The sequence below is a fragment of the Mytilinidion resinicola genome (genome assembly GCF_010093595.1).
Source record: "Mytilinidion resinicola strain CBS 304.34 unplaced genomic scaffold BDZ99scaffold_2, whole genome shotgun sequence".
Classification (NCBI taxonomy): domain Eukaryota; kingdom Fungi; phylum Ascomycota; class Dothideomycetes; order Mytilinidiales; family Mytilinidiaceae; genus Mytilinidion; species Mytilinidion resinicola.
In genome coordinates, this window is record NW_022985438.1 from 659440 (window position 1) to 685999 (window position 26560).

A 26560-nucleotide genomic window follows, 5' to 3' on the forward strand; every position below is an offset into this window, starting at 1 on the left:
TTAAACTGTATTAACTGCATAACCTGATTCTACGTACGCCCAGGGTTAATATCACTACGTACACCCCCTATATCGCCGGAGCGAAGTACCTTAATAACACCACTGCAAGTGCAGGTAGTATAGCTCTGCCCGGTCCGCAGTAGACGCTGAGGCTAGCTGTCCTAGGCAAAGGCAGTGCAAAATTTGTCCTGATATGCTTTGCGCTATTTGTCCTATTGCAGAGCGCTCTGTAAATAGCGTAGCACCTATGCACAATACATCTAATAACAACAGACCAGCATGTATACACATATAGGCTTGTGTTAGTGTTAAAGCTACTATTAGGGTGTGTTGCCTAGTACCTGTAGCCATTTAGACCCGGCGGATAAGATAGCATACTTATAGTAACGTACTCCACAAGCGAGCGGTCCAGCACCAGAAAATAAATATTTCATAGCAAAATATCTCAACAACCACAAGATAATAACTTATAAAAACTTAAATATAAGCTATGTTATACATAATCTATGTTATACATAATCTATGTTATATTAAGATTTTAAAGCTATTTATTTAGTAGTTGTAAGGATTATAATAGCATAAGCGTTATATCCCTATGCATAAAGCTCTCAAAACAACTTAAACTATGCACGTTTGAACGTGATACAGTAAACGTTTAGAACAGGAAAAGTGAGATAACGTTACAGAAGCGTTAGAGGACGTTTCACAATGCTATACGTATGTATATATGTGCAACTCCGCTGCCGTCGATGTAAAAAAGAACTCAAGCAATACAATTCTATTTATCTATCCATACAACTCTGTTCTATCTCTCTCTGCATCGACTCTATACCTTTGACAGAAAACTCTAATTTTCTAGCAAAATTACCATTTTCAGATCTATAATTAAAAGGGGGCCACTAATCGCACACCCCCTTTTCACTAATCGCACACCCCCTTCTCACTAATCGCACACCCCCTCCCCCCCTGTCGCTTCACCACGTTCTGATTGGCCCGGAGGGGTGCTCCGAGGCCTCCGATTCGCTCGCCTAAGTCGCTCACTAATTCCAAATGCTCTCTCCAAATGCGGCCTTGATCGCAATCAATTACATCCTCTTCCTCTCCTTCTACAATACACTCACTATGGCCCTCCACCCGCCACGGCTGGCGTACTACGCTACAGCAGAGGTAGCGCATATTGCTCTACAAGCGCACGCATCAGCGCAGGGCTACGGCCTAGCAAAATACCGTAGTAAACCAGACAGAGTGGACATACGAGCATACCTCCAGGACGCATGCCGACAGCTCCGCCGCCAGCACCGCCTATTTCTGTAGTCCCTCGTCCAGCTCCTGTCGCTCGGAATGCCTATCAGTCGACAGCTACACCGGCTGATCTTTCTTGTATTGATCCAGCCCTTCTTAGGCCTACAGCTGCATCTACGGCAGCATCTACGGCAGCGCATACAGCAGCGCATACAGCAGCGCATACAGCAACACCTGCAGCTAAGAAGCGCGGCCGGCCGCCTGGTGCGAAGGATAAGGTACCACGGAAAAAGAGGCAGGAGCTCGGAGGCAAGACAGTGCTCAGCCTCAACCTCAGGTGGAACAAGAGGATGACCGTGCAGACATCCTACGACAGATTGCAGCTCTACAAGCACGTCTAGAAGGGTCTCAGCGTCCAGCAGGTGTCGAGGGGGGCACTGCTGAGTTATCAAGCCGGCCGCCAAGCCGTAGGAACGTTGTGGCGCCTGCAGAGTATAACTATAAGGAGGCTAAGGAGTATATGGATTAGTATATAGAGTAGGTGCAGGTGGTGATGCAGGGGGGCCAGGCTCGATGCAAAGGAGCCGTAATAAGGTGAGGTTTTAACAGGTTTAGCATGCTTGTAGGCACATAGGCACTTCTAGAATAGAACTTCTATTCTATACTTAGACTTAGGCTTGTACATAAGGCTATACAAATCGGTATACATCCTTTCCGATTCGTGTAGCCATATATATAGCCGTACGTAAGGCCGTACGGCCTCGCGTATAGCATCACGTGTAGATAGACGTATAGGTGAATGCCCGGAGGAAGCTCCGCGTTAATCCGAGCCAATTATAAGGTGGTGAAGCGACAGGGGGGGAGGGGGTGTGCGATTAGTGAAAAGAGGGTGTGCGATTAGTAGCCCCCAATTAAAATTCTATAAATTATAAATTTAAGGGGACAGATAATCGTACACCCCCTTTCGAGTAATCATACACCCCCTCCACCCCTGTCGTTTCACCGCCTTCTAATTGGCTCGGAGCAGCGCGGAGCTTCCTCCGGGCATTCACCTTTACGTCTCTATACACGTGATGCTATACGCGAGGCCGTATGTGAGCTCGTACGTGAGACTATACGTGAGGCTATACGAATCGACATGGCTATACAGTCTCTCCGTTTTACGGCGCATCCTTTCCGATTTGTATAGCCTCACGTACGGCCTTACGTACGGCTATATAGCCTTTCCAATTTGTATAGCCTTACGTACAGCCTCACGTACGAGCTGTATATACAGTTGCATAAATCGGGCAGGATGCACTGTAAAATGGAAGGCTGTATAGCTATGCTGATTTGTATAGCCTCGCGTACGAGCTTATGTACGAGCTCATGTACGGCCGTATATACAGCTACACAAATCAGATAGGCTGCATTGGAGGCTACGTGGCCGCATTTGGAGACAGCATTCGGAATTAGTGAGCAAGTGAAGCAAGCCAATCGGAAGCTCTGGAGCAACCCTCCGAGCCAATTAGAAGGCGGTGAAACAACAGGGGTGGAGGGGGTGTATGATTACTCGAAAGGGGGTGTACGATTACTTATTAGGGGGTGTACGATTATCTGTCCCCAAATTTAAATACTTGAATATAAATTTTTATAGTTTTATATCAAGTGGTGGTGGAGTATAAGTGTGCAAAGCTAGCAGTTTTGGCGGTAATTTTTGGGTGGCTCGACCGGGGGGCTGGCTCGACCGGGGGACTAAGACGTTACTATTGCAGCGAAGGACACGGGTGTTGAAAACGATATGCTGATTCGTCTTGTCATCCAAACTGACTATCTCGACGCTCCCGCCAACAGATCAGTCTCTATGTTCTCCCAGAGGGTTGATGCCTTTGCTTCGTATTCAAACAGCTTCTTCGCCCTTTCAGCCGTTGATCTTGAATTAGCAGCGAACATATACGTTGCAATTCCCGGATAGTTAAAGCGTTCCATCATTGTGTTGACCTGTCCAGAAGTCACTCTTTGGGGATCCTCGGTTTTAAGAATCCCATGCTTGTGAAGAATGCTGCCAGCAGCCTTGGCGATGTCTAATTGCGAAGCTTCATGAGTAGCCGCAAAGTAGTAGCCCTTCGTAGTCAGCTTCGGGTCTTATTTGGGATCCAATTTACATTACCTGAAGTCCCCAGTCGGCGTTGCCTCCCCCAGTAAGCGCAGCTTCTACCAATTTCAAGTAGATAATCATGAGGTCCTCGATGTGTACCCAGCTCCTTGTATTTGTTCCGTCCCCGGCATAGAACGTCGCGCCTAGCTTCACGGATTCCTCTAAGAAAACGGGCATGTAAACACTGCGCGTTCGCACCAATCCTCTCCCAGTGCCATATATGTCGGGCGGACAAACAATTGCGGTTTTCAGAATATCTCCATGAGCGACAGCCGCACTTTGTATGATTTTGTCCACGTTGCGGTGCAGGGCACTGTCAGGAAGAGACGTGATCGCGTCTATGTCAGAGACATCAGACCAGACCTTGGGGTTCAATCTACCCATATACGTAGGATCCCGCCAGTCTGATATAATGCCAGTGCCGCTTAGGTGGATCAAGAAAGATTTTGAAGAGCGGCGAAGAAGTCCGGCGATGATTGCCTTGATACTGCCTTCGTGGTCCGAGTCTCCGCTATCTTTTGGAGAAAGTTATTATCCTGTTCAAGCTATGGCATCAATGCAAACCTACGAACAACAACATTGCTTTGAGAGACAGCATTCGCAATTATATCGAAATTGTCATAGCCGCCCCTCACAATCTTGACGCCTGGATATCGTTCCTGGAATCCGTTTGGTACAGTGCGAAGCAACACCGTGAGGTTGTACTCGGGGTGTGTCGTTGCTAAAGTGTCGAGGACGGTGCCTCCAATATAGCCCGTGCCACCCGTACTTGATGGGGAGGGTAAGCTTGGTCGCGATCAACGATTCAAGGAAAACACATACAGGAGTACGTTTGAACCCATCTTTGTCCTGTGTCAGTGGAAAATGTTTGCAAAACATGAAGCGGTGGTATGACAGCTTCCTACTTTAAAGCGGTTGCAAAGAGTTTGATTTATCGCACCTATGCCAGACAAGACCCAAGTGGGTATCGGAATAGGGAGAGCCGAAGCTGACCCTGTATTGCCTTATGTTTATCAGCACACAACGCTGCCTGCAACGAAGTGTCTGCGTTCTGTATCAGCGCTGAGACTTGACAGCAAGAGCTGTTTGGCATTCGGGTCCAGGACCGGCAATGAAGACGCCAATTACATACTGTACAGTACTTCGGCAACAAAAAGGGTAACTGTCGTGTGGATGTTTAGACCTACGACTTGGTCTCATGTTGATGGTATGACGGTAAGGGAATGTTGTATTTGGATGTCGTGAGGAAGCTCCAGCCTATCCCAGAGCCCTTGTATGGTGTGGCTGATGTTGTGGCTGATGATGCCTAGGTACGTATCACGTGGTACCTAACTTCCGGTGGATCCCCGCCAAAATTATTTTCTTCGCGACGGAACTTCGTGCTCCAACCACCAGAGGCGGCCGCAACGACACAAACCTCGCCATGGCAGCTTCCGAGATAGACACGAAGAAACGGAAGCGCAAGCACCGAGGCAGCAAGCACGAAGCCACGGAGAAGTCGACGCTGGATGAAGCAGTCTCCGATTCAACCCCGACCACTACCGCGGCACCACCAAGAGAGAAGCCGCGCAAGAAGGTAAAGAAGCAGGCCACGCCACGATCAGAGCCAGAGCAAGATTTTCAAATTCGCAAAGAGCTGGAAGATAGTGAACTGCTTCGTGCCCTCCCAGGCGACGAATCAAACAACGAAGCTGCGGAGACCAAATCGTCCCAGATACTTCGCAACGCCCCTTTGGAACAAGGCGAGCATGAAACTGCCCCTGCTGTCGACTCTCTAGCTGAAGAGCAAGGTGCCTTGCCTACTCTTGCCGCCGACCCCGAGCACTTTTCAGAGCTTCATCTTAACGACAAAACAATGCAGGCGATCAATGACATGGGCTTCAAGACTATGACGGAGGTATAAAACCCGACGAAACACAATGGATACAAGCTGATCCATAGCAGATACAGAGACGTGGAATACCTCCGTTAATGGCTGGCAAAGATGTTCTGGGCGCGGCGAAAACGGGGTCCGGAAAAACGCTTGCTTTTCTCATTGTGAGCGTTCTTCATGTCGCAAAGTTGCAAATAATGGCTAACATGGCTCCCCTGTTCCAGCCGGCTGTGGAGATGCTAAGCGCTCTGAGATTCAAACCAAGAAATGGCACAGGGGTCATTATCGTTTCGCCGACAAGAGAGCTTGCCCTTCAGATATTTGGCGTTGCCAGAGAAATACTTGCACATCACTCTCAGACGTACGGTATCGTGATTGGAGGAGCCAATAGGCGTGCTGAAGCTGAGAAGCTAGCGAAAGGTGCCAACTCCTCGAAGTGGATAGATGTTAGCATAATCTAACAGCCTATAGGTGTAAATCTTCTCGTTGCTACTCCTGGGGTAATGTCGCGCCAACCATTTTTCTCCATTTCCATACTGACCAAAATTAGCGCCTGCTCGACCATCTACTGAACACCCCTGGATTCGTATACAAAAATCTCAAGTCTCTGGTGTAGGTTTCACTTCCCACTTACTTTTTGCCAGAGTCTCGCTCACAATAGCAGAATTGATGAAGCCGACCGGATCCTGGAAGTAGGCTTTGAGGACGAAATGAGGTAGGCTTTTGATGCTTTCCTGCCTTGGCAACGAAGATTTCTAACTCAAACTAGACAGATCGTAAAGATCTTGCCGAAAAACGATCGTCAGACGATGCTTTTCTCCGCGACGCAGACGACGAAGGTTGAGGATTTGGCAAGGATCTCGCTGAGACCAGGTCCAATATTGATTGATGTAGGATATCAACCAAGGGAGAAGCGGCGTACGATTTGGAGGCTGACCGGAGACAGGTCGATTATCGAAAAGAGCACAGTACTGTCGAGGGCCTTGAGCAAGGCTACGTTATCTGCGACTCCGACATCAGATTCCGCCTGCTTTTCTCGTTCCTCAAGAAGCACCAAAAGAAAAAGGTCATAGTATTCTTCAGCTCTTGCAACAGTGTCAAATTCTACGCAGAGTTGCTGAACTACATTGACCTCCCTGTCTTGGAACTTCACGGCAATATGAAGCAGCAGGCGAGAACTAACCGGTTTTTCGAGTTCTGCAATGCGTCATCAGGTATTCTCATCTGCACTGACGTCGCGGCTCGAGGACTCGATATCCCGGAGGTCCATTGGATTCTTCAGTTTGACCCTCCGGATGACCCACGAGATTATATTCACCGAGTTCGTTCTTTTCGTCCCTTTTGAAAGTTGACTTACTTACATGTCGTAGGTCGGGCGTACTGCGCGGGGTGCCAATGGGAAAGGACGCTCCCTCATGTTCCTGCTCCCCTCCGAGGTGGGTTTCCTGAAGCTGTTGAAGGAAGCAAGGGTGCCGCTCGTCGAGTTTGAGCTTCCAGCAAGCAAAATTCTCAACATTCAGTCGCAGCTTGAGACACTAATCGGAAAGAACTACTATCTCAACAAGGTATGAAAGCTCATGGTAAAAATGAAGATATGTACTGACTGACATGATATACTAGTCTGCTAAAGATGCCTTTCGTTCATACCTGAATGCGTATGCCTCGCACAGCCTCCGGTCTGTGTTCGACGTCAGCAAACTAGATCTTGTCAAGCTTGCGAAATCGTTCGGCTTCCAGACTCCGCCCAGGGTGGATATTACCTTGGGTGCAAGCTTAGGTAGAGATAAGAAAACAGAGAGCAGACGGGCGTATGGGAGTCAACCGAAGCAAGGCAAACGGCCAATGTACCAGAAGTTAGAGAGGTGAGGAAAGAGCTAGTGTACTAGCACCAAACGAGGAAAGACACAGGACCAGGAAACTTACCAGCGGTGTGTCTCGAATGTTGATATCTAAAGACAACGGCGGAGCTGGTTCTTACATCTTGGGCTGCTCTTCAAGTACGCGGAATCAGATTCTGGTACTCATATTACATGTATACATTACACGCAGACCAGTAGATTCTTACCTGCTATTCGCCCCATTTCTATCTTGTGAAATTTCATGAGTGGAGCTACGTAAAAGGAGTGATTTTTATATATACGTAAATAAAGTGAAAGCGGAGATATCCCTATACTACTATTATTTTGCCATTGCTAAATGTGACAATCCTTTCTACTACACGTTGCATCGCTCTATTCAATCAATATACACAACTGCCTCCATAAAACAAAGGTAACTACTGTGGCTTAATTTATCGAGGTTTCATTCGATCTTCCGTAGCGAGCTAACCTTTACCAGCTGCCGTGAATTCATTTAGTTAAAGTTATACATAGAGCCGCTTACTAGGCTGTCTGTTGAGCTAATTAAACTACAGAGTACAGCTTTATGTAAGATGTGTAAAGGTATATGAGGCATGTGGTGAAATGGTAAAGGTTTAAATAGCTGTTGTATTACTGATCAGTATATTAACTGGTTAAGATTATCGAGTTTACGGAGCGAGGCAGCGGTCTTAATATACCTCAGTCGTTCTTTATTAGAACGTAGTCTTTGTTGTAATAAAGAGTTAACGTCTCTTTATTAAGACAAAGCCTCTTTATATACAACAAGTCCTTTATTAGGACAAAGAGTCCTTTATTAGAACAAAAAACAACAAAGGGTTCTTTGTTAGAACAAAGGAACAAAGGATCTATAAATAGATTTGTATCTATGTATATACATAGATAATAGAACAAAGAAATATATCGCTTATTCTTGTTCTAATAAGATGTATATACACTATAAAGATGCTGTATACATAATATTATATAAACCAACAAATATAGCTACAAAAATGCAGCCGCTTATACAGGTGCATAATATTAAGACACGCATATAAGAATAAAGCTCTAGGAAAACGGATAGCCTGCTCCAAGCAATTAGGACCAAGGAATTAGAAGAGATGGGAGCGGGTTATAGTGTCTATAAAATGAGATTTTAATATTTAGTAACAGCTAAAATCTACAGAAAGATTAGAATAGTAATAGGGTCAATAGTAGGTTCTATTCAGACTTGGTTTATAGAGAAGCACTATATGCTAGGCAAGCAGAGCCTAGTAAACATTAGATAAAAACCTTATTCTTATTTATAATATATGCAATATATTCATAAATCTACTATATATGTTTAGGCACTGCTAATAGTCTCGATAAAAACACTGTAAAATAAACTATTGTAATGCGTTAATTAGGCTATACTAGTATACTAGTTCTAGAAGTATATTAATCCTAGGTATTATTAGAAGTGTAGGATAGGTGTATAATGTTTGACTATAATATAAAAAATATTAGAAAATAGTGTAGAAGTGTTGCAGGACGTTTTATAAGCACTATATAATGCTATACTTATATATATAGGTGTGCTTGTCAAAGGTATATAGTCGATGCAGAGAGAGATAGAACAGAGTTGTATGGATAGATAGATAGAATTGTATTGCTTGAGTTCTTCTTTACATCGACGGCAGCGGAGTTGCACATATATACATACGTATAGCATTGTGAAACGTCCTCTAACGCTTCTGTAACGTTATCTCACTTTTCCTGTTCAAAACGTTTACTGTATCACGTTCAAATGTGCATAGTTTTAGTTGTTTTGAGAGCTTTATGCATAGGGATATAACGCTTATGCTATTATAATCCTTACAGTGCTGCTGTTAATATAGAATAGATCTTAAGTTATAAAACTTCTTTCTATCTATTTAAATATTAACTTTATATCTTTAACAATTACTTTACAAAAGCTACCTAGTAACTCGGTTCCTATACCGCTTCTATATTAAGCTTATATCTAAATATCTATAAGTGGTAATATATATAAAAGAATGCCTTATTTACTAGCTTCTACTTTATAGAGGTCGCCTTTATTAGGCATAGCATGTAAGCACGTATATAAGACTAACTCCTCTTTAGAATTATAGAAAGTTGCATAAAGAATACTATACATATATCTAGCTTAACATAGAAAAGTTATTAAATACATATCCTCTTAAAGCTTCATTAATATTTACACTTTAACAGATAATACATACTGCCTTTTATAGTTAGAAGGCCCTATAAAGCCTTTAGAAATGGCGGGTTCTCTCTAATATTTCTGTTAAAGGTATAGATTTAATGAATAGATAGATAGATATAAAAGAGTTATATTGCTTAAGTTCTATTCTATATTAACGGCAGCAGACTTGTGTATTATAACATATAGCACTATAAAGTATATGGGAAACTTCCTCTAATGCTTCTATAACATTATCTAACGTTTCTTTTATATCACACTTAAACGAATATAGTTTCCAGGTATAGTGTTTAATAGTGTTGAGCGTATTATGCATAGCATATAACGCTTATACTATTACGGATCTTACAATTTCCCTTAGTATTTCTCTAACCCATGCTATGCAATGTCCTGCAAGACAGACCATAAAGAATAGACAGCATTGTTATCTACAAACAGGGTGATGTCTTCATTTGCTATAACATACTAGATTTGGGTCTATCTGTGATGTTTATAACAGGATAAAAACTTGGGTGAGTAACGGCTGCAAGTGCCTGTCCCATTTCAATGACACATCATCAACAAGGCAGTCGGCAGGAACACGGGAATCAAAATCGATAAATAGAATTAGAAATGACCACATCCGTGAGTCCGCCCAAGAAGAGCCTTCTTCCTCCCGGGTGATGTACTCTCCATAGGCCAAATATCTGCTGCAGTTGGGTCCACCCATCTATCTTTCTCAGTTTTGGCGCAATCCGGTCGTTGTTCCTTTTACCGGGCTCTATTTTGGACGAGAGGTCCAGCCGATGCCATGAAAACCCTGTCTGGCACGAGGTTCCTCTTCTGACATAGGCGCCTTCCGTTAAGGAAGCAAATGTTCGCAGTTTCCCCTCGCATCTCATAGGTTGAGATAGCCGCCTTTACGCGTGTCATCTCATCGGAGTGGGGCAAGCAGAGCTGTCAGAATTTGTTATGGCCAGAGCAGACTGAAGTTATTGAAAAGCATACCCTAAAATTCAACGTCTGCACAGATTCGCCCATCGCCCATACTTTCCCCCACTGCTGTGAGTGCAGCTAGTGGGTTATGATACTACTTTCACTCTCATTGGCCTCCTCCTCCATTGCGGCGTTCTGGAGGTTGATTTTCAGATTTATTGATCCTGGCGTCGAGAGATGTTGAGATGTTGAGATGTGATCGAAGCCCGAGGCGTATCTCGCACCCTCCGTCATCAGATTCCAATTCAACGTGGAAAAGGCTGCGTCGGGCGTGTATTTTTGTCTGATAGAATGTACAGCATCGTGTTTATTTAAAGCTAGTTTCTAATCATTAATCTGGTTTTGCAACTATTTAGATACATTGCTGGCAATCTATATAGATTTGAATAGTCCGGCCAACCGCAAGTCCCGGTATTATTAGTATAACTGGAGTCTAGAGCCGTAGAAGCGTTCATATTAATTAGTAAGTTAGACAGTCCGTCTAGAACCCTTGCTTGAACGCGTTAGATTTTTTTTTAATAATAGGGCGGTCATGGCCGTAACGTAGTTCACAAGCAAGTGACCACCCCAAGCATGTGGCCACCCCAACTTTTAGTGCGATTTAGACGTTTTAGCACTCCGGCAATCTCAACAACCACAGAATATTATATAAAATTATACAGGTAGTTATACCGTTTATCCGACGGATATTTATTAGCATGCTTCTAAAAAAAGGTTTATCCCTTAACCCGCTGACATAGGCTCAACGTTATTGATAAGGATGCGACCAATAACAGTTCGGCGTGATGAGAAATGCTGTGAATTTCGCCTTCTTCCTTTCCACTTAATGATGTCGATCTATGAAGGGTGCGAGGGCACTGCGTAAAGATAGATGGTGATGGCGAGCAGTGAGGATTGAGGATTGAGCGAGGGATGCGTAGTCAGGATCAAAGGAACCAGGAGAACTAGCCAAAAGTGGTATCAAAATAGTTATGGCAAAACGCGTCTAAAAGTGCAGCGACTATCGAAAAGCGGATAACAGGAAAGCTACGTTAGTTAAAGATAAGTGCTGAATGCATCTAGGCACGAAACTTCTCTTAACTGCCCTTGCACGTCTCTACACAACGCCAGCGGAGCACGTGTTGTTGAGGTGCTTGTCGAAGATGCGGAGATGGTGAAAAAATTGACGTGGAGCCCATGCTTTTATTTGCTGTAATATTCATTCCACCGATAGGATTCAACCTAGGATATGAATTGCGGCGTGAGTTCAACGTCGTTAGTGGAACCCGTGTACACCTAGGTATAGCGGCAAATGCACCTGCTATGTGCCACGGAGGTGATGTAACGGATCCTGTTGGAGCACAGCACCACGACGCAGGATGGACTTGCCAGACCATTGGCTCTTGCTATGCGTTGATCTAGTCGTAACATGCCGAAAATAGATCGTCCATGCATATCTGGGGTGCCAGCTTCTCACGACTAGGCAGCTGTGTAGTCCACCGCGCGGCGCTGAGGCGTACTATCGCTGCCTCCAGGCGTGCCTCTACATGGATGTGTTACCTGTCGGCGTGTTATTTAACCCAGGGGCCGTTGTATTCGCCCCTATTGGAGAGTCGATAATGTCGTGTTCCGGCTCTTGACCAAGCGAAAGAAAGAAGGTGTCCTAAAAGATTGATTCTTGAAGCTAGTAGAGGCCCAATGTCCCCAAACGCCGGCCCCGTTCCCTCCGTAGTCAGAAGTTACCTACACCGCGTACGCAACAAGCAAAATAAGACTGTCGTCTTTGCTAGGGGTTAAGTCTAAATGATCGTTAGTCATATTTTCCTCACGAGTTTTCGGCACAATTACCTATAGCTGACTAGTGTATCCACGCGATGATTACTCGTGCTGAAACTCCGCAGCTGTACCTTCTCGCCATTCTTGATTTCCTTGGCATCGCTGTCACCCCATTCCAGTGGCACGTCTGAGTCTGCATCTGCATAGACAAGCACATTGAATGTGCAATTGCCATCCAGCATTGGCAGAAATGTGACCGAGGCAGTGATTTGGCGGAAGATAGACTGTATCTCAGCTTGAATCTCCTGCTCGGTCTTCTCAGGAACTGGCTCTCCCGCACTAGGGCGTCGTTAGAGTCATCGCACGCAGCCTATTTTAGGGATCTGTAACTCACTCTGGACCGGTGTTCTCTTTGTTCGCTGTCTTTTTGGAAGATTTTGCCTTCGATGGCTTTCCGAATAATTGAACCTTGCAAAGATCAGAATTTGGCATCGAAAAGGGCGTGTGAGCTAACATCGAACTGCCACCGCTCCACGTGTTCTCCAGTCTCCTTACTCGTGATGACAATGACAAGTTTTGAGATTTTTCCACCGTACATCCAATCTTTCAACTGGGACATTATCTTCTTGATGTAGGCTTTGACTTGATCGTCTGCGGTCACTTTTGAGGACTTAGAAGGGTATCCCCTATCGCGACATGTGAGACTTACCCATCATCGTCAAGCCATATTTTTTGACACTGTGCATGGTTTAGTACGTCATCTATCGGCTAAGAAATGGGGACTTACGCAGTGAAGTCTTCCGCAGGATACACGCCGCGCTGGAATCTGGGCAACCGGTCAGCACACGCGCAATCAAATCGCGGACGCTAAGCTCACAAGATAGTGTTGATTGAATACTCAAACTGGATATGGTTAGTATATTGGATGTGGAGGACGGTTGAGCATAATGGCCACATACAAACTCGGACACCACCTTGGAAGACCCTAGAATGCGTCAGTCAATCTACTCCTTCACGATGTAAGGAGTGGGGTACCTTTGAGCGCAAGCTTGTGCACCTTGGAAGACTCTTTCTTTGAGGAAACCTTTGGCTGCGACATGATTGCTGTACGGCTCTTGTTGCGGTGCTTGTGTGTTGGGGAGAAGGAGGCTGATGATGTTCTGGGACCGTGTTGGCGCGGCAACGAGGTCAGAGGCCGCACCTCGCTCGACTCGCCGGCGGGCGTTCTGCGTGGCGGTATGCTTGCTCTCAGATTATTATCGCACTTACTGAAGTCAGGGCCGCAGCTCTGGAGTAAGGTCTTTCACTTTCAACGATGCCAGTGTGCGGGCCTTGGCTTTCTCTCACGTGAACACCGATTATCTAGATAAGATGTCCGTGGATTCCAACCAGACCAGCAAAACTTCGAAGCTCCAGGGTATACACGTCGTCGACACGCTGAGACTCGGCCGCCTCACCACTAATTTACCTGGGCATGCGACCATGCTTCCGCACTGCGACTAGCCTCCTGCAGGCCTGGCAGGCGCCTTCGCTAGCTCTTCGCGCCTCAGTTGGCATCCGGACTTTTACCTCGTCCGCCCCTAGACATGCCCAAGCCCACAAAGTCCAGTCCCCGCTGGAAGCTAGGATTGCAGCCATTCCAATAGACCGATTTCGAAACTTCTGCATTGTCGCCCATGTTGACCACGGCAAGAGCACACTCAGCGACCGCCTCCTGGAGCTCACAGGCACAATTGAAGCCGGGGGGAAGAAGCAGTTTCTGGACAAGCTTGACGTCGAGCGCGAACGCGGCATAACTGTGAAGGCGCAGACATGCACCATGGTCTACAATCACAATGGGCTGGATTATCTGCTGCACCTGGTGGATACGCCTGGCCATGTAGACTTCCGGGCCGAAGTCTCGAGGAGCTATGCTAGTTGTGGAGGAGGTACCATTTGCTACCCTTATAGAGTCTCCTCGAAAGCAAGCTGACCGGACAAAGCTCTATTGCTTGTTGATGCCAGCCAGGGCGTCCAGGCGCAGACCGTTGCAAACTTCTACCTCGCGTTCTCCCAAGGTCTTCGACTGGTACCCGTCATCAACAAAGTCGATCTTCCCAGCGCGGATCCCCAGCGAGCGCTCGAGCAGATGGAAACCACATTTGAGCTTGATCCCAGTCGTGCGGTACTGGTCTCCGCGAAGACTGGACTAAACGTAGAAGCTCTCTTGCCCAACGTTATCGATCAGATCCCAGCGCCAGTGGGTGATCACACGAAGCCCCTGCGCTTGTTACTCGTCGACTCGTGGTACGATGTCTACAAAGGCGTGATTCTTCTAGTTCGTATATTTGACGGGCAGGTAAAGCCCGGAGATCACATTCGCTCCTTTGCAACTGGTCTCAAGTATATAGTAGGAGAAGTCGGGATCATGTACCCTGACCAAACCGCACAGACTGTCCTCCGAGCAGGCCAGGTCGGATATATACATTTCAACCCGGGCATGAAGCGCTCCCAGGAGGCTAAAGTAGGCGACACATACACTACGATAGGCTCGGAGAAGCTCGTCGAGCCTTATCCAGGCTTCGAGGAGCCTAAATCTATGGTGTTTGTTGCTGCGTATCCTGTCGACCAAGACAAGTACGAGCACCTCGAGGAGAGCATAAATCAAATCGTTCTCAACGACCGTAGTGTCACCGTGCAGAAAGAGTCGTCTGACGCTCTCGGTGCCGGCTGGCGTCTCGGCTTCCTTGGAACCTTGCACTGCTCAGTCTTTGAAGATCGGCTTCGCCAGGAACATGGTGCCAGTATTATCATCACACCTCCCTCCGTGCCGTTCAAAGTTGTCTGGCGCGACGGCACCGAAATAGTCATCTCCAACCCCGCCGACTTCCCGGACCAAGATACACATCACCAGCGAGTTTCCGAATTACAAGAGCCTTATGTGTCTGTTACCATCACTCTCCCAGAAGAGTACATAGGCAAAGTGATTGAGCTTTGTGAGGCAAATCGCGGTGAACAGAAGGAACTTACATTTTTCACGGCTACCCAGGTCATCTTGAAGTACGACCTCCCACTCGCTCATCTGGTCGACGACTTCTTCGGTAGATTGAAGGGGGCAACCAAGGGCTACGCGACTCTGGACTACGAAGACGCAGGTTTTCGGCGATCCAACATCGTCAAGCTCCAGCTATTGGTTAACGGCGCTCCTGTCGATGCCGTGGCGCGAGTACTGCACACTACCCAGGTCGATCGTCTCGGTAGACAGTGGGTCGATAAATTCAAGGAACATGTCGATCGTCAAATGTTCGAGGTGGTCATCCAAGCGGCCGTGGGGAGAAGAATTGTGGCTCGAGGGTCGATTAAGCCTTTTAGAAAGGACGTATTAGCGAAGCTTCATGCTAGTGATCTCAGCAGGAGGAGGAAACTACTCGAAAAGCAAAAGGATGGCAGGAAGAAATTGAGAGCGGTGGGAAATGTCGCAATCGACCAACAGGCGTTTCAAAAATTCTTAGCCAAGGGCTGAAATTTTACACTAATAAGCTATATAATCTTTGCCCACCTGGGTGTTACCCTTTACATTGATCTAACAAAGCTCTGCGTGAGATGTAAAAAAATTGTCTTGACCGACCTGGGAACTCGCCAGACCCTCTCTAATCACGGTATGCACATCGACCTTGAAAGGACGTGGCTATATTTGAATGGCTTGTTATACATTCATAACATACTACATGGCTCTGAGTGCATGAGATAGAGGAGCCCTGGAGCACCGGTCAACGTGCTGCCTCTATTGCAGGGGGTTCCTGGATCAAAGAGCACGGGCGTTTCTTTGTTGATGGACCCCTGGGACGCTCTTCGTTCTTCTTTCAACCACCACGCTGAGAGGAAACAAGACAAACCAACTCTGCAAACAATACAAAGGTGCGTCTCTGGACCCCCTTCAGCATCATCTAGGAGTTTGTCTCATCCAAGTAGTCCATATCAAAACCTATCTATGCAGTAGAACACCGACCCACATTCTGGACTATCACTACTTCTGATGGCTGAAGGCATCACCGTCTCATCAAGCGTGCCCCTTCCTAAGGGCTACGGATTTCTTCCCAAGGGATCGGTCTATCGCACCATCCACGGCCAGCGTCTGACACGTGAGGCCGGAGAAACCCTTTTTATCGTGCTCCATCCCAAGACGAAGCTTCGAATCGGCATTCGGATCCCGAGTAGAATCTTGCGTGAAGTACAGCGTCAAGATGCATTGACCAAAGCGGCGCGACTTGCTGCAACCCACAGGCGTGACGAGAATATCGAACGCCAGGCGCGCGACGTGTTGCGGAAGTTGTATCCCAAGATACCCAGCTCTGTCCTGGAGCAGTGCCTGCACCGTGCCTTCAAGAAACGAGCAGGTAGAATCGGAAGATGTGTTAGTCCACCCTAATGTTCCCCCAAAAGCCCCAAGTAACCACCAACAGTTCACTGTCGATATGACGAAGCGCGCCCACCTAGCCCTGGCTGCTCACGTGAGGCACACTTTAACAAACTATGACAAGCTCCTAAATGCCGGTTCCACGAAGGAAAGTGCGAGAAAGGCGATCAACCCAAAAGTGTGCAAGATTTTGGCAGGTTGGAAATGACTTATTGGCTTCGGGTATTAGCAGCAGGCTAAGAAAAAGGTACGTCTGGCCTTCCTTTGACCTGTGTAAGCGATCACGATATGTACGTAGAAGATAGAACGAGACGGGCGCTTATATCTTGTAGTTCATCCTTACGTGAAGCGGTATACCACTAGTTGGCGTAAAACTTAAGCCCAGGCTCTCGTCAAAGTGCCACTGAGGTAGTGCGTAGGCAACCACGTCTATTTCACGGAGCATTACGATGGATGCTCCAGGTAGTTGTGTAGGAGCAAGCACAAGGTCAAGAGAACGACGGCAGACCCCCGGCAGAGGTTTGAATGCGGCGGAAGCAACCTTGGAAGGCACTGACCCATGGCTGGCCCATCGGTATTTGCGTATGTCATTGCAAATGACAGGGCAAAGGGCAGCAACGCTACATGTACACTCTAACTGTGGTCTAAGAAGGAGTAACGGGTTCAACACAAGCTTTCAGTAGAATGAAGGAAATGGACCGAGGGCGAAGTTTCTAGTTAGGTAGGCTGGAGCTACAAAGGTTTAATATTGCTCAATGAGCAATTAGACACGTGATTCTTCATCACGTGATGTGTCATCAATTTCCTGCTCTAGTTGGGTCGAACCAAATAGGTGAGGACAAGATATGCCGTACCTAGAAACCACCTAACAGCGAAACAACGAGCAAGTGGGGCTGGGCGTGAGTTCGTAGCTGAGGTCGGTGACAACTCATAGCGCGAGGGGAGTCCACCCAATAGACGGGGCTCAGCCTGCGGACGCCAGGATCGTCCCGGAAACCTGACCAAGGGAAGTCGGGGCGCTCTAAGCTCGACCGGGGCGGGAGTGGATGACGACGGAGCATCAAAGCATAGAGTATGTAGAGGCTGAGAGAGCGTGTGTGCGCTACAACCTTGGAAATGTGCAAACTGAACCTGGAAGCCTGCGTGCTCTCAACGTAGCATCCCAGTCCGAGCGAGACGTGGTTCTCCCCAGCCACCTCTGCGCACCGATAGGGACGCTTTCGAGGGTATACAAGTCGGCACAGTTAAGCGGAGGGCTGAAGACTTGAGGCCCAAACCAGCGCACTGTTGGCGCCTGCAGCCACCGTACATTCAAAATAGCAGCAGTGCAATATTGTGGAGGCCGAGCGTTTGTTGATGCTGCCCGGGTGACAGCGAGCGCCGCCAATCACGACGCCGCGTCCACCTGCCCATCTCGACCCACGCCTGCCATCTTTCTTTTGCTCAACCTCACCTCCAGCGCTCCTGGCTCCTCTCCCCGGCGCTTTCTCCAACCTCCCACCAGCCACCATCGCGGCCTCACCTGCACCTTCGAGCCGTGCTCCTTGTGGAGCTTGCCCCGACGCACCTGCGCCACGCGCCTTACGACCATCCTGCCCAGGTACCTAGGTAGTGCCGCCGGCCCCCTTCAGCCTTCAGCTCTCACCACACTCCGTGCCACCCACTTCGGCACCCACTTCGGCCCTCCACGACGGTCAAGTCGTCGAGCGCCCGGCTCCATTGTCGACACTGCTGGCCATGCGCTGAGTGCGTCTCGACACGACTTCCTATCGTCGGGACAGGTGCGTCAATTCATTGGCTGGCTCCGAGGCCGTTGCAGCGCCTGCACCACCCGGCAGAGACAGTCCACGCACTGCTCGCCTCGACCCACCAAGCCGCTTTGCGAAGACCTTACGCCCTCGAATCCGACCCACGCACCACCAACCGCTTCCATGAATTCGTGAGCTGCACCTCACCATGGGTATAGGGAAGCCTCCTCTGCCAGCGCCGACAGAAGCTTCCTCCATCGATAACGACACCACCCTCGGAGACGATTTCGCCACAGACGTATCTCGTCGCACGGACAAAACTTCGTACTCAATCCCTGAAGACGGAAGCCCAGTCACCATATCTACATCCAAAAACCAGCCAACTCTGCGAGGTGCTCATCCCTCGCAGACGTCGCTGCTGATCGAGTACTTTGAAGCCGGAAAGGGAGAAGGAAAGGTCCACTCGCGGCCCAGTGTCCGAGTACGTGTGACGCCGTCCTCCCACCGCAAGAGCAGATCCGCAAACGACCACATTCAGATCACCCAGACCTCGCGGAGTTCGCGCAAGCCCTCCTACACCCGACGTATCTCGCTTGGAGCTAAATCTCGCGACGAACCTGTATCTCAAGCGACTGAAGTGTCCTTATCCGAGGATTCCAACCTCTCTGCGCGCCCACCTGTGGAGGTTGAGGTCCTGGAGAACGTCAGCGACTTGTCAAGGTCCGACCTTTCCCACGGCCGATATATCCCGGCAACGTCTGACATCTCCTCCATGCCGCCGGACAGTCTGCTTGAAGGCGAACCTATTATTCGAGCTCCAGAAATACGCTCCAGTCGAAGCACTGAGAGAGAGGAGGTCATAGACAACCAAAACACATTGAGCGCGCCATCCGGGGGACGCGGCCGAAGCCTCAGCAAAGAGCGAATTACGCAAAGAGTTATGGAAAAACTCACCAGTAAACAGGCCGAGACCAAGCTGGTTTCAGGTCGTGAAGGAAGAGCCAGCAAGGAAGAGCTCTCCGACAGTGGCAGATCAGCTCGGCGGCGGAACAGCAAGACACACCACGACGAAGATGTCGTCAGCGCCACCGATTCAATGCTTTCCTCAAACTTGAATCGCCGATCCGGAGATACTCACTCTATGCGCTCGGGGGTTTCTGCGGCGTCTTCGTCCATCAACAACCCTCGCTTGCTCCAAACCGTCGAGGATGCAATAAAACGTCTTATACTTCCGGAGTTGAACGCCTTGAAAGAAGAGAAACGAACCCAGCAAAATCGGAGCAAATTCGACCACAACTCACGGGAGAGTGCGTACGAGAGTATTCCCTCTACGAGCTCTCGTGAAACGTCTAGTAGACGTGTTTCCAAGTCCTCCAGTGCTCCGAATGTCGCCGCTTTGAAACCCAAAGTTGTCTTGAACCAAGACGAAGACCATCCTGGAGTGGTCTTGTCCGGCAACTCCACCAGAAAGGAGGGACGATCAAGGCGCGGGTCGACTTCAAGCCGAAGTCATGACAGACGCGACTCGACTGATTCAATAGGACGTGGGGAGGAAAAAGCGCATAGTCGCAGAACTAAGGATCGTCATCGTTCAAGAGACGCTGCTGCAGCAGGGCTAGTAGGCGTAGCGCTCACGGCGAATGCACTTCGGCATCATGACTCCAGGGAATCAACAGAAGAGAAAAGTGAGAGAAGAAGGCGTCGCAAGAGCAGCCGGAGCCGGTCCACCAGTGTCTCTGAGACGGTTGATGGGAAGCGTCACCTCGAGGCGGAGATTCCACCCATGCCCCTGTTGCAGAGCGAACTACAGGGATCAGAGCTTACCAGAGAATCCATCATCTCAGCTAGTACTGAACGGCCGGTCTCGAGGTCTTCGGTCGATGTCAGTACGCCTGTGCAAGAGGTTGCTCGCGGATCTGGTCGTCAAATTTTTTCGTCTACTCCAAGCACGCCAACCCGCACCCCCGTAGCCCTTCAACGAGGCCTTAACAACTACCACAGCAACCTCTCTCAAGGGGACATTAGCCTCACCAAAGTAAAGAGCGACCGAAGTCTTGCTTCAACTGGCAGGGTTGCTGTCCCTGGTGCCATAAGACTGGGTGCAAGTGGGACGTCGGTCAAGGAGCGTGCTCTGACACAGGAGCCTGTTTCTCAGTATGAATATGCTGAGAAAACCCCACCACGCGAATTTAGCCCGGTGCAGAGCATTGCTAGCTATCAAGACGGCGATGATCGAGAGCTCAGGCATTTGCCATCTACTCATAGTCCCGTATCCCTTTCCTCCACAGGTCGCCGGGCTCATAGGCAAAGATCGACTCTGTCTATCGGCTCCATGGAATCTTCTCCCAGTACTAAGATGGCGCATACTCGAAAGCGCCCTCAAGGCGTGAATCTTGAGAAAAGCCATGACGCCTTGGATGAAGATATGCGGAACAAAACCCAGCAGCCGCAGACGCCTAGAGATGTTGACGACTTCTTTGCTGAAAATCACGAGCAAAATGAGGCCTATAGAAGGGAACTTGAGAACAACAGTCCACAAGGATCACCAGTAATCGATTACAAGCACATGACCAACTACACGGATGACAGCGGAGAAGGCCAATATCTCGATAAAGTCGCACTCGGTCAAGACATTCGTGGAGTAGGAGCTAATCCAGAGTATGTACACACGCCCCTTGCTGTGGAGTCTGCGGTAGCGTCACTTCACGAACCATCCACTCTCAGCGTGCGGTCGTCACAACCCAGTCCCTTGAAAGGCGCTGCGTTGTCTCCGGTGAGCTCTTTCCATCACGAGGGCCCCTCGCAAGAGCAGCAATCCGGTCGTTTCCAAGAGGAATCAGACGCAGCATATCCAGATAACGGGAGTCGAGAACGATGGGGCTCTCTCAAGGACCAGGCTCATACATTGAGCCAGACCCAAAGTCGAGAACGCAGTGCTAGGAACTCACCTCAACACAGCATCTCTCGCTCTATCGACGAGCCTGTGCAGCTGGGCGCAAGCGCGTTCCCGGTCCAGGATGACATGCTCCCCGAATTTGGGTACGGCATGGACGACGAGTCTGTAACAACTAATCCCTCAATTATCAAAGGTCCAATTGGGGGCGGGGATTATCACGATCAACATTGGCACACCGAGCCAACACCTCCAATGTCCTCTGTTGACGTTCGCGGACACGATGATCAAGAGGGGACTGCATCCCGTGGAGCTGTAGCCACCGCAGGGCTTGGTGCAGGCGCTGTTGCCATTGCTGCTGCGGCTGCAGCACGAATCCAACGTGAAAAGGGTGATTCGAGTACTAGGCTCGATCGAGGTTACCAGCCTTCTGTGGAAGATGAATACGACCTGCAAAATGCCTATCAACCGAAAGGTGTAGTAACACCTGGGAGCCCCACGTTATGGAAGGACGAAGGCTACATGTCCGCCAATCAGCCTGGAGCTATCACGCCCGACTATCAGAATAGGTCAAGACATTTCGAAGACGACGTAGAAGAAGACCCGTTCACAACCAGCAACAAACACATTCGCCATTTTAGCGGGAATTCTCATGGAATGTCGTCGCCTCTATATGACGGCGCCACTGGTCGAGGGATCGACAAAATTCAATCCAAAGATGTCGTCGCCCTCATGGATCATCTCACCGTACGTGATGGGCAGCGGAATGCTCGAGATACCGAGATCTTGGTTACTCTTGTGAGGAGTGCCGCGGAAATGCGAAATTCGTTTGAGGAGATGAAGAGATATATAGCCGACCAGGACCGGCTGATCATGGCAAATACAGACAAGAGAGTCGATGTTGCCGAGCAACGAATCCTCCAGGGACCTCGACCACAGCCTCTGGGGTCACCCCGAGTTCCGAGGCAGTCCTCGGAAGGCATGAGTGATATTCAAGCTCAAAAGAAGAACATCCTCAAGCGAGCTCTGAGGGGTCTGAGCATGAAAGGCAACACCGATCTGTCAAAGATAGAGGATATGCTTACTCATCTGCTTAGCGAAGTTGAAGTCCTGAAGGATAACCAAGCATTCCAACTACGCCAACCAATGACGCAATCGAATAGTCTTAATTCGTACGAAAATCTGAGGGCTGGCGGCGACCCTGGTTATGAACCGGAAGGCCAGGCTGGAACATCGTCTTCGCCAAATCATTCTGGATATCTATCCAATCCGTCGTCGAGGAAAATTGATGGCATGCACTCCGGCTACGACGGCCGCCGCGGTTCTGAGCACCGCATTAGCACAGTTCTAGAAGGAGACGAAGACTTAGATGGCCATGAGCCCCATCTGATGAACAGCCAGGATGAAAACGATGAGCGGCTCCTTACACCAACTCAAGAGGTCCGCCGCAAAGTATCTTTGCCACTAGGAACACCACCACAGCCTACACAGCCGCTCCAAGGGCAGCATAGTCAAGAGAATACGCCCAAACGCAAGCACAAGTCGAACAGTTCTTCCATTTTCGGTTTTCCTAAAAACCTTTCGCGCTGGTCGAAGACAACGACATCCACCGTACCGGACAGTGCAGGTCGCAATAGCGGCTCGCGGGATAAGCGCCCTTACTCCGACGCGTCTCGTTCTGGATCGAATTTGAACGTGAACTATTACGACGATAACCAATATGAGTTACGCAATGACGACCGCCTGCGTTCCTCGCATTCGCTTGACGGAGCCCCTGCGGCCCGAGATCTTCGATCCCCATCACCCTTAATTCCCGAAGATGAGCATGGCCAACGTGGCCTAGTACCTGAGCTGGACGACCCAAAGTATCAAGCTCATCGCAATTCTTTGAATCTACAACATCCTCAACCTAGGCCTGGGCCCACGCATCGACACCAATCCCACCTTGAGTCCCAAGCTCAGGTCTTTGAGCCAGTCGCCTCTCCAGATTTCGATCAATGGGGCTCCAATCCATCCTTGGCACGGAATAGACTCAGTGGCGGGAATGCCAGTACTGGCGCAGGCAATTTGTCTCCTATTTCATCGGACGGTGGATACTCCCAACATAGTGCTGCTGAACAGGCAGCGCCTCCTCGACCACCCAAGATCAGAGACGATGGCCCGCTGGTCCCGCAGCAGCAACCCCTAGCAGGGCATGGGCAGACTCGGCAAATGTACAGCAGCCCTGGTGGAATGGGTAGTCAAGGCCAACTTACACCCCTCGCGCCCATACAGGAAGTTAGATACAGCCTAGAAACGGATACCGGGCATCACGTAAGCTGAATACCACGCTGTTTGTGCGCCCCATTACTAAACAATTGCCAGTACTCCCCGACGCCTTCCCCGCGCCCCACAAACGCAACTTTGAATGCCTCCAATGCGATGCAAAATCCCCAGCGTAAGATCACTGGACCTCGTCCGATGGGAAGCAGAAGCCCAAGCGGTCAACCTCAGCAACAAGAAGTCCTCTTTGACAATTCGGGAACTGTGCGCAGAAAGCCTGTTGCGAGGCCTATGGGTACGTAACGACATCCTAGTCCACGAATATCTCTCTACGAACGACTCGAAAGGGAAACCCTTAACTGACACCGCTCTTGTATAACAGATACAGAAAGCCTTGAGAGCTACCGAAGTAGCCTAGATAGCGAAACTTTCTGATAGTGAAACCTATTAAGTCGAGCTTTCTTCTTGCCGCATAAAGCTACAATCATGTCATTTTCATGGAAAGTCCGTCCTGTTTTCTGCTTTTACTTTCTGGGTCTGCCCTGGACTGCTTCTCTTTACCAAAGGAGCGCCTCATCATCGTTGATATCGCATCATGGTTGTTCATAGCATGAATGGCTCTTTATGACCTCCTGATGATCTGCATACCTGGGAAGCTAGTTGAGTTTGGAGTTAAATGATTTTGGATTGGTCCGCGATCGATAGTAGATGAGTGTGAGTGGTGCCTACTTTACGTACGTACCTTTGACGAAGAAATGATTGGTGCAGTAAAATCAAGCGGGCATTGGCATACATTATCCTGTACGTAGTTAATGGAGAAACGAGTGTAAATGGCTGTTTGAATATGCCCTATGGCGAAATAGAATTTTGGCATACTAGTTTTTATCTAATTTAGCTACTTTCTATGCCGCCAGCGTTAAACAAACTATGCCCTCTTTTTACAAGACGTCCCTCCTAATTGAATCTTGTAGTTGGCTGGAGTGGATAGAGTGGAGGCTCTTCCTCCTGAGCTTCAACCCTTCTGTTACATGCAGCCGCACGTGAAGTTATACGTGCAGCCTCTCTGATTTATATTAGCCGTATATAAAGCATATATAAAGCAGTATATATAGCTATATAGTAGCGGGTAAAGAGTGGTATAGTTATAACTTTAGGTACAAATAAAACGTAGTAGATTAAGTTACAGAAGTTATATTTCCAACTTAAAAGTTCATCTTAAGGCAAAATAGTATATATAGCAAAAAAAGTATATATATAGAAAATATTAAAGTTATTAATCTAATGCTCTTAGGTATATAACTTATAGAATATACTAGTTATATACAGACCTCTTCTATAGCATATATAGGCTTAACCCCTTAAGTTAAATATAATTAAAGATTTGCTTTAATTAAAAAAAGGGGTAATAGTATATTTTCTACTCTTTTTACTTTAAATCTAATCTAAACTTAGATAAATAGATAGATAAATAGATAGAACTATATTTAGAACTATATTTAAGTTAGGTGCTAAATATACTATTTTATCTATATAATATTGCCCTCCCGCAACCTATGGTACTAGCTATACAAGAACCGTGGAGGAACCCTCGCGGGCAGGGGCATACAGTGCATACAACAAAGTTATACCACCTGCTGCACGCAGGAGAGGAATATACAAGAGCCTGCATATACGTTAATAAGCAACTAGACATTAACGAGTGGTCGGTTGTACACCACTTACCAGATCTTAACACCATCTCCCTCTGCGCAGGGGGAGAGAGGATCCATATTCATAATATCTACAACCCGAGCCCCAACAGTATTATACAGGAACTACCCCCACTGCTGAACAATACCGAAGCGGAACATATTCTTGTTGGAGACATGAATGTAAAGGTATATGAGGCACGTGGTGAAATGGTAAAGGTTTAAATAGGTGTTGTATTACTGATTAGTATATAGACTTGTTAAGATTAAGTTTAAGGAGCGAGGCAGCGGTCTTAATATACCTCAGTCGTTCTTTATTAGAACGTAGTCTTTGTTGTAATAAAGAGTTAACGTCTCTTTAATAAGACAAAGCCTCTTTATATACAACAAGTCCTTTATTAGGACAAAGAGTTCTTTGTTAGAACAAAGAACAATAAAGGGTTCTTTATTAGAACAAAGGAACAAAGAATCTATAAATAGATTTGTATCTATGTATATACATAGATAATAGAACAAAGAAATATATCGCTTATTCTTGTTCTAATAATAAACCTACACCATCCGCTATAGGGAGGAGTTCAAGTAGTGCAAATTAAGAAGCAAGCGGAAGAGCTCCTCCGCATCACGCGCGAAGCAGGCATGGACCTAGCCACAGAAGAAGGGCTAGAAACATGGGCAAGAGGAACATCGTGGTCTACAATTGACCTCACGTTCACAACAGAGTGGCTAACAGAACGAACAATTTCCTCCACGGTACGAGAGGAATAGAACTACGACTCCGATCACCGGCCTATATACACAGAGTTTGACGTCTCACCACCAAAGGCAGCCGAACCCCCGCAGCGTAGGCTGTGGAAGGATATAGCATGGAAAGAAGTATAAGAAAACCTTGCAGTGCAGCTAGACAAGCTGGAAACTTGGAACAGCCTGCAGGAGACGGAGGATAACCTTAATAACTTTACACACCGCCTATATAAGTGTATATAGGCCATAATAGACAACACTATACCACTTGCAAAGCTGTTAAAACAAGCATTACCTGCGTGGTTAACAGAGTGCACTAAAGAAGTGCGGGAAATAAGGCGGGCCTATAGAACCTAGCGCTTGTTAAGAACAGTAGAAGACTGTATTTTGTACAGAGTATAGTGCAATAGGAAGAAAAGGGCTATACGCAAAGAGAGTATAAAAGCATAGTGTTGCGCAGTAGATAAGATTATATCGGATCTAAAAGGCGTATAGAAGCTAGCCAAATAGGGCAGAACTATTAGAAAGGAACTACGGCCACCGCCTTAATTCCCCTCTTTTTTCATAGCCTAACAACGCAACGCTCTATACAGATAATAAAACTAAGGCCTAAATACTTATAGAACAGTTCTTTCCACCCTCTATAAAGGTAGACCTTTCTAACCTTAAAAAATACTAATACCTAAAGCTGTATAAGTCCTTATAAAATATTATAGTGGAAAATATCCTCTCCGCGCTAATAGGAATAGCCCTGGATAAGGCCC

The 26560-nt window shown here is 47.8% G+C and overlaps 8 protein-coding genes across 8 annotated transcripts; 5 read left to right on the forward strand and 3 right to left on the reverse strand.

Annotated features, from left to right (window-relative positions):
• The first annotated feature begins 1065 nt into the window (after positions 1–1065).
• BDZ99DRAFT_457769 (uncharacterized protein) lies at positions 1066–1385 on the forward strand. The gene has a single exon (XM_033718762.1). It carries the CDS (start codon positions 1123–1125, stop codon positions 1312–1314), a length of 192 nt encoding a protein of 63 aa, XP_033582782.1. The 5' UTR covers positions 1066–1122; the 3' UTR covers positions 1315–1385.
• An 803-nt stretch (positions 1386–2188) lies between these two features.
• Positions 2189–2652, reverse strand: BDZ99DRAFT_457770 (uncharacterized protein; the record flags this gene model as incomplete). The annotated part of the gene is given in 3 exon segments (XM_033718763.1): positions 2189–2315; positions 2330–2434; positions 2476–2652. Coding segments are annotated over 2 exon segments (185 nt in total), but the record flags the coding sequence as incomplete, so codon positions are not given.
• Positions 2653–2822: 170 nt separating this feature from the next.
• Positions 2823–4605, reverse strand: BDZ99DRAFT_457771 (NAD(P)-binding protein). The gene is made up of 6 exons (XM_033718764.1): positions 4512–4605; positions 4285–4423; positions 4202–4221; positions 3948–4147; positions 3392–3894; positions 2823–3345 (listed from the first exon to the last, which is right to left on the reverse strand). The coding sequence occupies exons 3-6, from the start codon at positions 4219–4221 to the stop codon at positions 3052–3054; spliced, it is 1017 nt and encodes a 338-aa protein (XP_033582784.1). The 5' UTR covers positions 4285–4423; positions 4512–4605; the 3' UTR covers positions 2823–3051.
• A 171-nt stretch (positions 4606–4776) lies between these two features.
• On the forward strand, positions 4777–7420 carry BDZ99DRAFT_457772 (ATP-dependent RNA helicase HAS1). The gene is made up of 10 exons (XM_033718765.1): positions 4777–5276; positions 5324–5416; positions 5477–5672; positions 5724–5752; positions 5803–5864; positions 5917–5967; positions 6022–6142; positions 6199–6573; positions 6623–6817; positions 6873–7420. Exons 1-10 carry the CDS (start codon positions 4803–4805, stop codon positions 7116–7118), a joined length of 1842 nt encoding a protein of 613 aa, XP_033582785.1. The 5' UTR covers positions 4777–4802; the 3' UTR covers positions 7119–7420.
• Positions 7421–12133: 4713 nt separating this feature from the next.
• BDZ99DRAFT_375557 (mitotic spindle checkpoint protein MAD2) lies at positions 12134–13227 on the reverse strand (the record flags this gene model as incomplete). Its single annotated transcript, XM_033714981.1, has 8 exons — positions 12134–12404; positions 12460–12533; positions 12580–12725; positions 12775–12803; positions 12853–12891; positions 12943–12968; positions 13025–13050; positions 13101–13227. Coding segments are annotated over 8 exons (738 nt in total), but the record flags the coding sequence as incomplete, so codon positions are not given.
• A 247-nt stretch (positions 13228–13474) lies between these two features.
• On the forward strand, positions 13475–15567 carry BDZ99DRAFT_432597 (translation factor GUF1, mitochondrial; the record flags this gene model as incomplete). The annotated part of the gene is made up of 2 exons (XM_033717345.1): positions 13475–13993; positions 14048–15567. The coding sequence occupies exons 1-2, from the start codon at positions 13540–13542 to the stop codon at positions 15565–15567; spliced, it is 1974 nt and encodes a 657-aa protein (XP_033582787.1). The 5' UTR covers positions 13475–13539.
• Positions 15568–16018: 451 nt separating this feature from the next.
• BDZ99DRAFT_457775 (uncharacterized protein) lies at positions 16019–16528 on the forward strand. The gene has a single exon (XM_033718766.1). The coding sequence runs from the start codon at positions 16081–16083 to the stop codon at positions 16471–16473; it is 393 nt and encodes a 130-aa protein (XP_033582788.1). The 5' UTR covers positions 16019–16080; the 3' UTR covers positions 16474–16528.
• A 1398-nt stretch (positions 16529–17926) lies between these two features.
• BDZ99DRAFT_565750 (uncharacterized protein) lies at positions 17927–24180 on the forward strand. Its single transcript, XM_033727511.1, has 3 exons — positions 17927–23415; positions 23467–23663; positions 23746–24180. The coding sequence occupies exons 1-3, from the start codon at positions 18418–18420 to the stop codon at positions 23780–23782; spliced, it is 5232 nt and encodes a 1743-aa protein (XP_033582789.1). The 5' UTR covers positions 17927–18417; the 3' UTR covers positions 23783–24180.
• The last annotated feature ends 2380 nt before the right edge of the window (positions 24181–26560 follow it).

Coding starts and splice junctions, on each gene's coding strand:
- BDZ99DRAFT_457769 (XM_033718762.1), top strand. CDS start 1,123: ATGGCCCTCCACCCGCCACGGCTGGCGTACTACGCTACAGCAGAGGTA.
- BDZ99DRAFT_457771 (XM_033718764.1), bottom strand. CDS start 4,221: ATGGGTTCAAACGTACTCCT. Junction 4,148..4,201: donor ATGGGTTCAAACGTACTCCT/GTATGTGTTTTC, acceptor CTCCCCATCAAG/TACGGGTGGCACGGGCTATA. Junction 3,346..3,391: donor ACGCCGACTGGGGACTTCAG/GTAATGTAAATT, acceptor CTGACTACGAAG/GGCTACTACTTTGCGGCTAC.
- BDZ99DRAFT_457772 (XM_033718765.1), top strand. CDS start 4,803: ATGGCAGCTTCCGAGATAGACACGAAGAAACGGAAGCGCAAGCACCGA. Junction 5,417..5,476: donor AAACGCTTGCTTTTCTCATT/GTGAGCGTTCTT, acceptor CCCCTGTTCCAG/CCGGCTGTGGAGATGCTAAG. Junction 6,818..6,872: donor AGAACTACTATCTCAACAAG/GTATGAAAGCTC, acceptor ATGATATACTAG/TCTGCTAAAGATGCCTTTCG.
- BDZ99DRAFT_457775 (XM_033718766.1), top strand. CDS start 16,081: ATGGCTGAAGGCATCACCGTCTCATCAAGCGTGCCCCTTCCTAAGGGC.
- BDZ99DRAFT_565750 (XM_033727511.1), top strand. CDS start 18,418: ATGGGTATAGGGAAGCCTCCTCTGCCAGCGCCGACAGAAGCTTCCTCC. Junction 23,416..23,466: donor AAACGGATACCGGGCATCAC/GTAAGCTGAATA, acceptor AACAATTGCCAG/TACTCCCCGACGCCTTCCCC. Junction 23,664..23,745: donor GTTGCGAGGCCTATGGGTAC/GTAACGACATCC, acceptor TCTTGTATAACA/GATACAGAAAGCCTTGAGAG.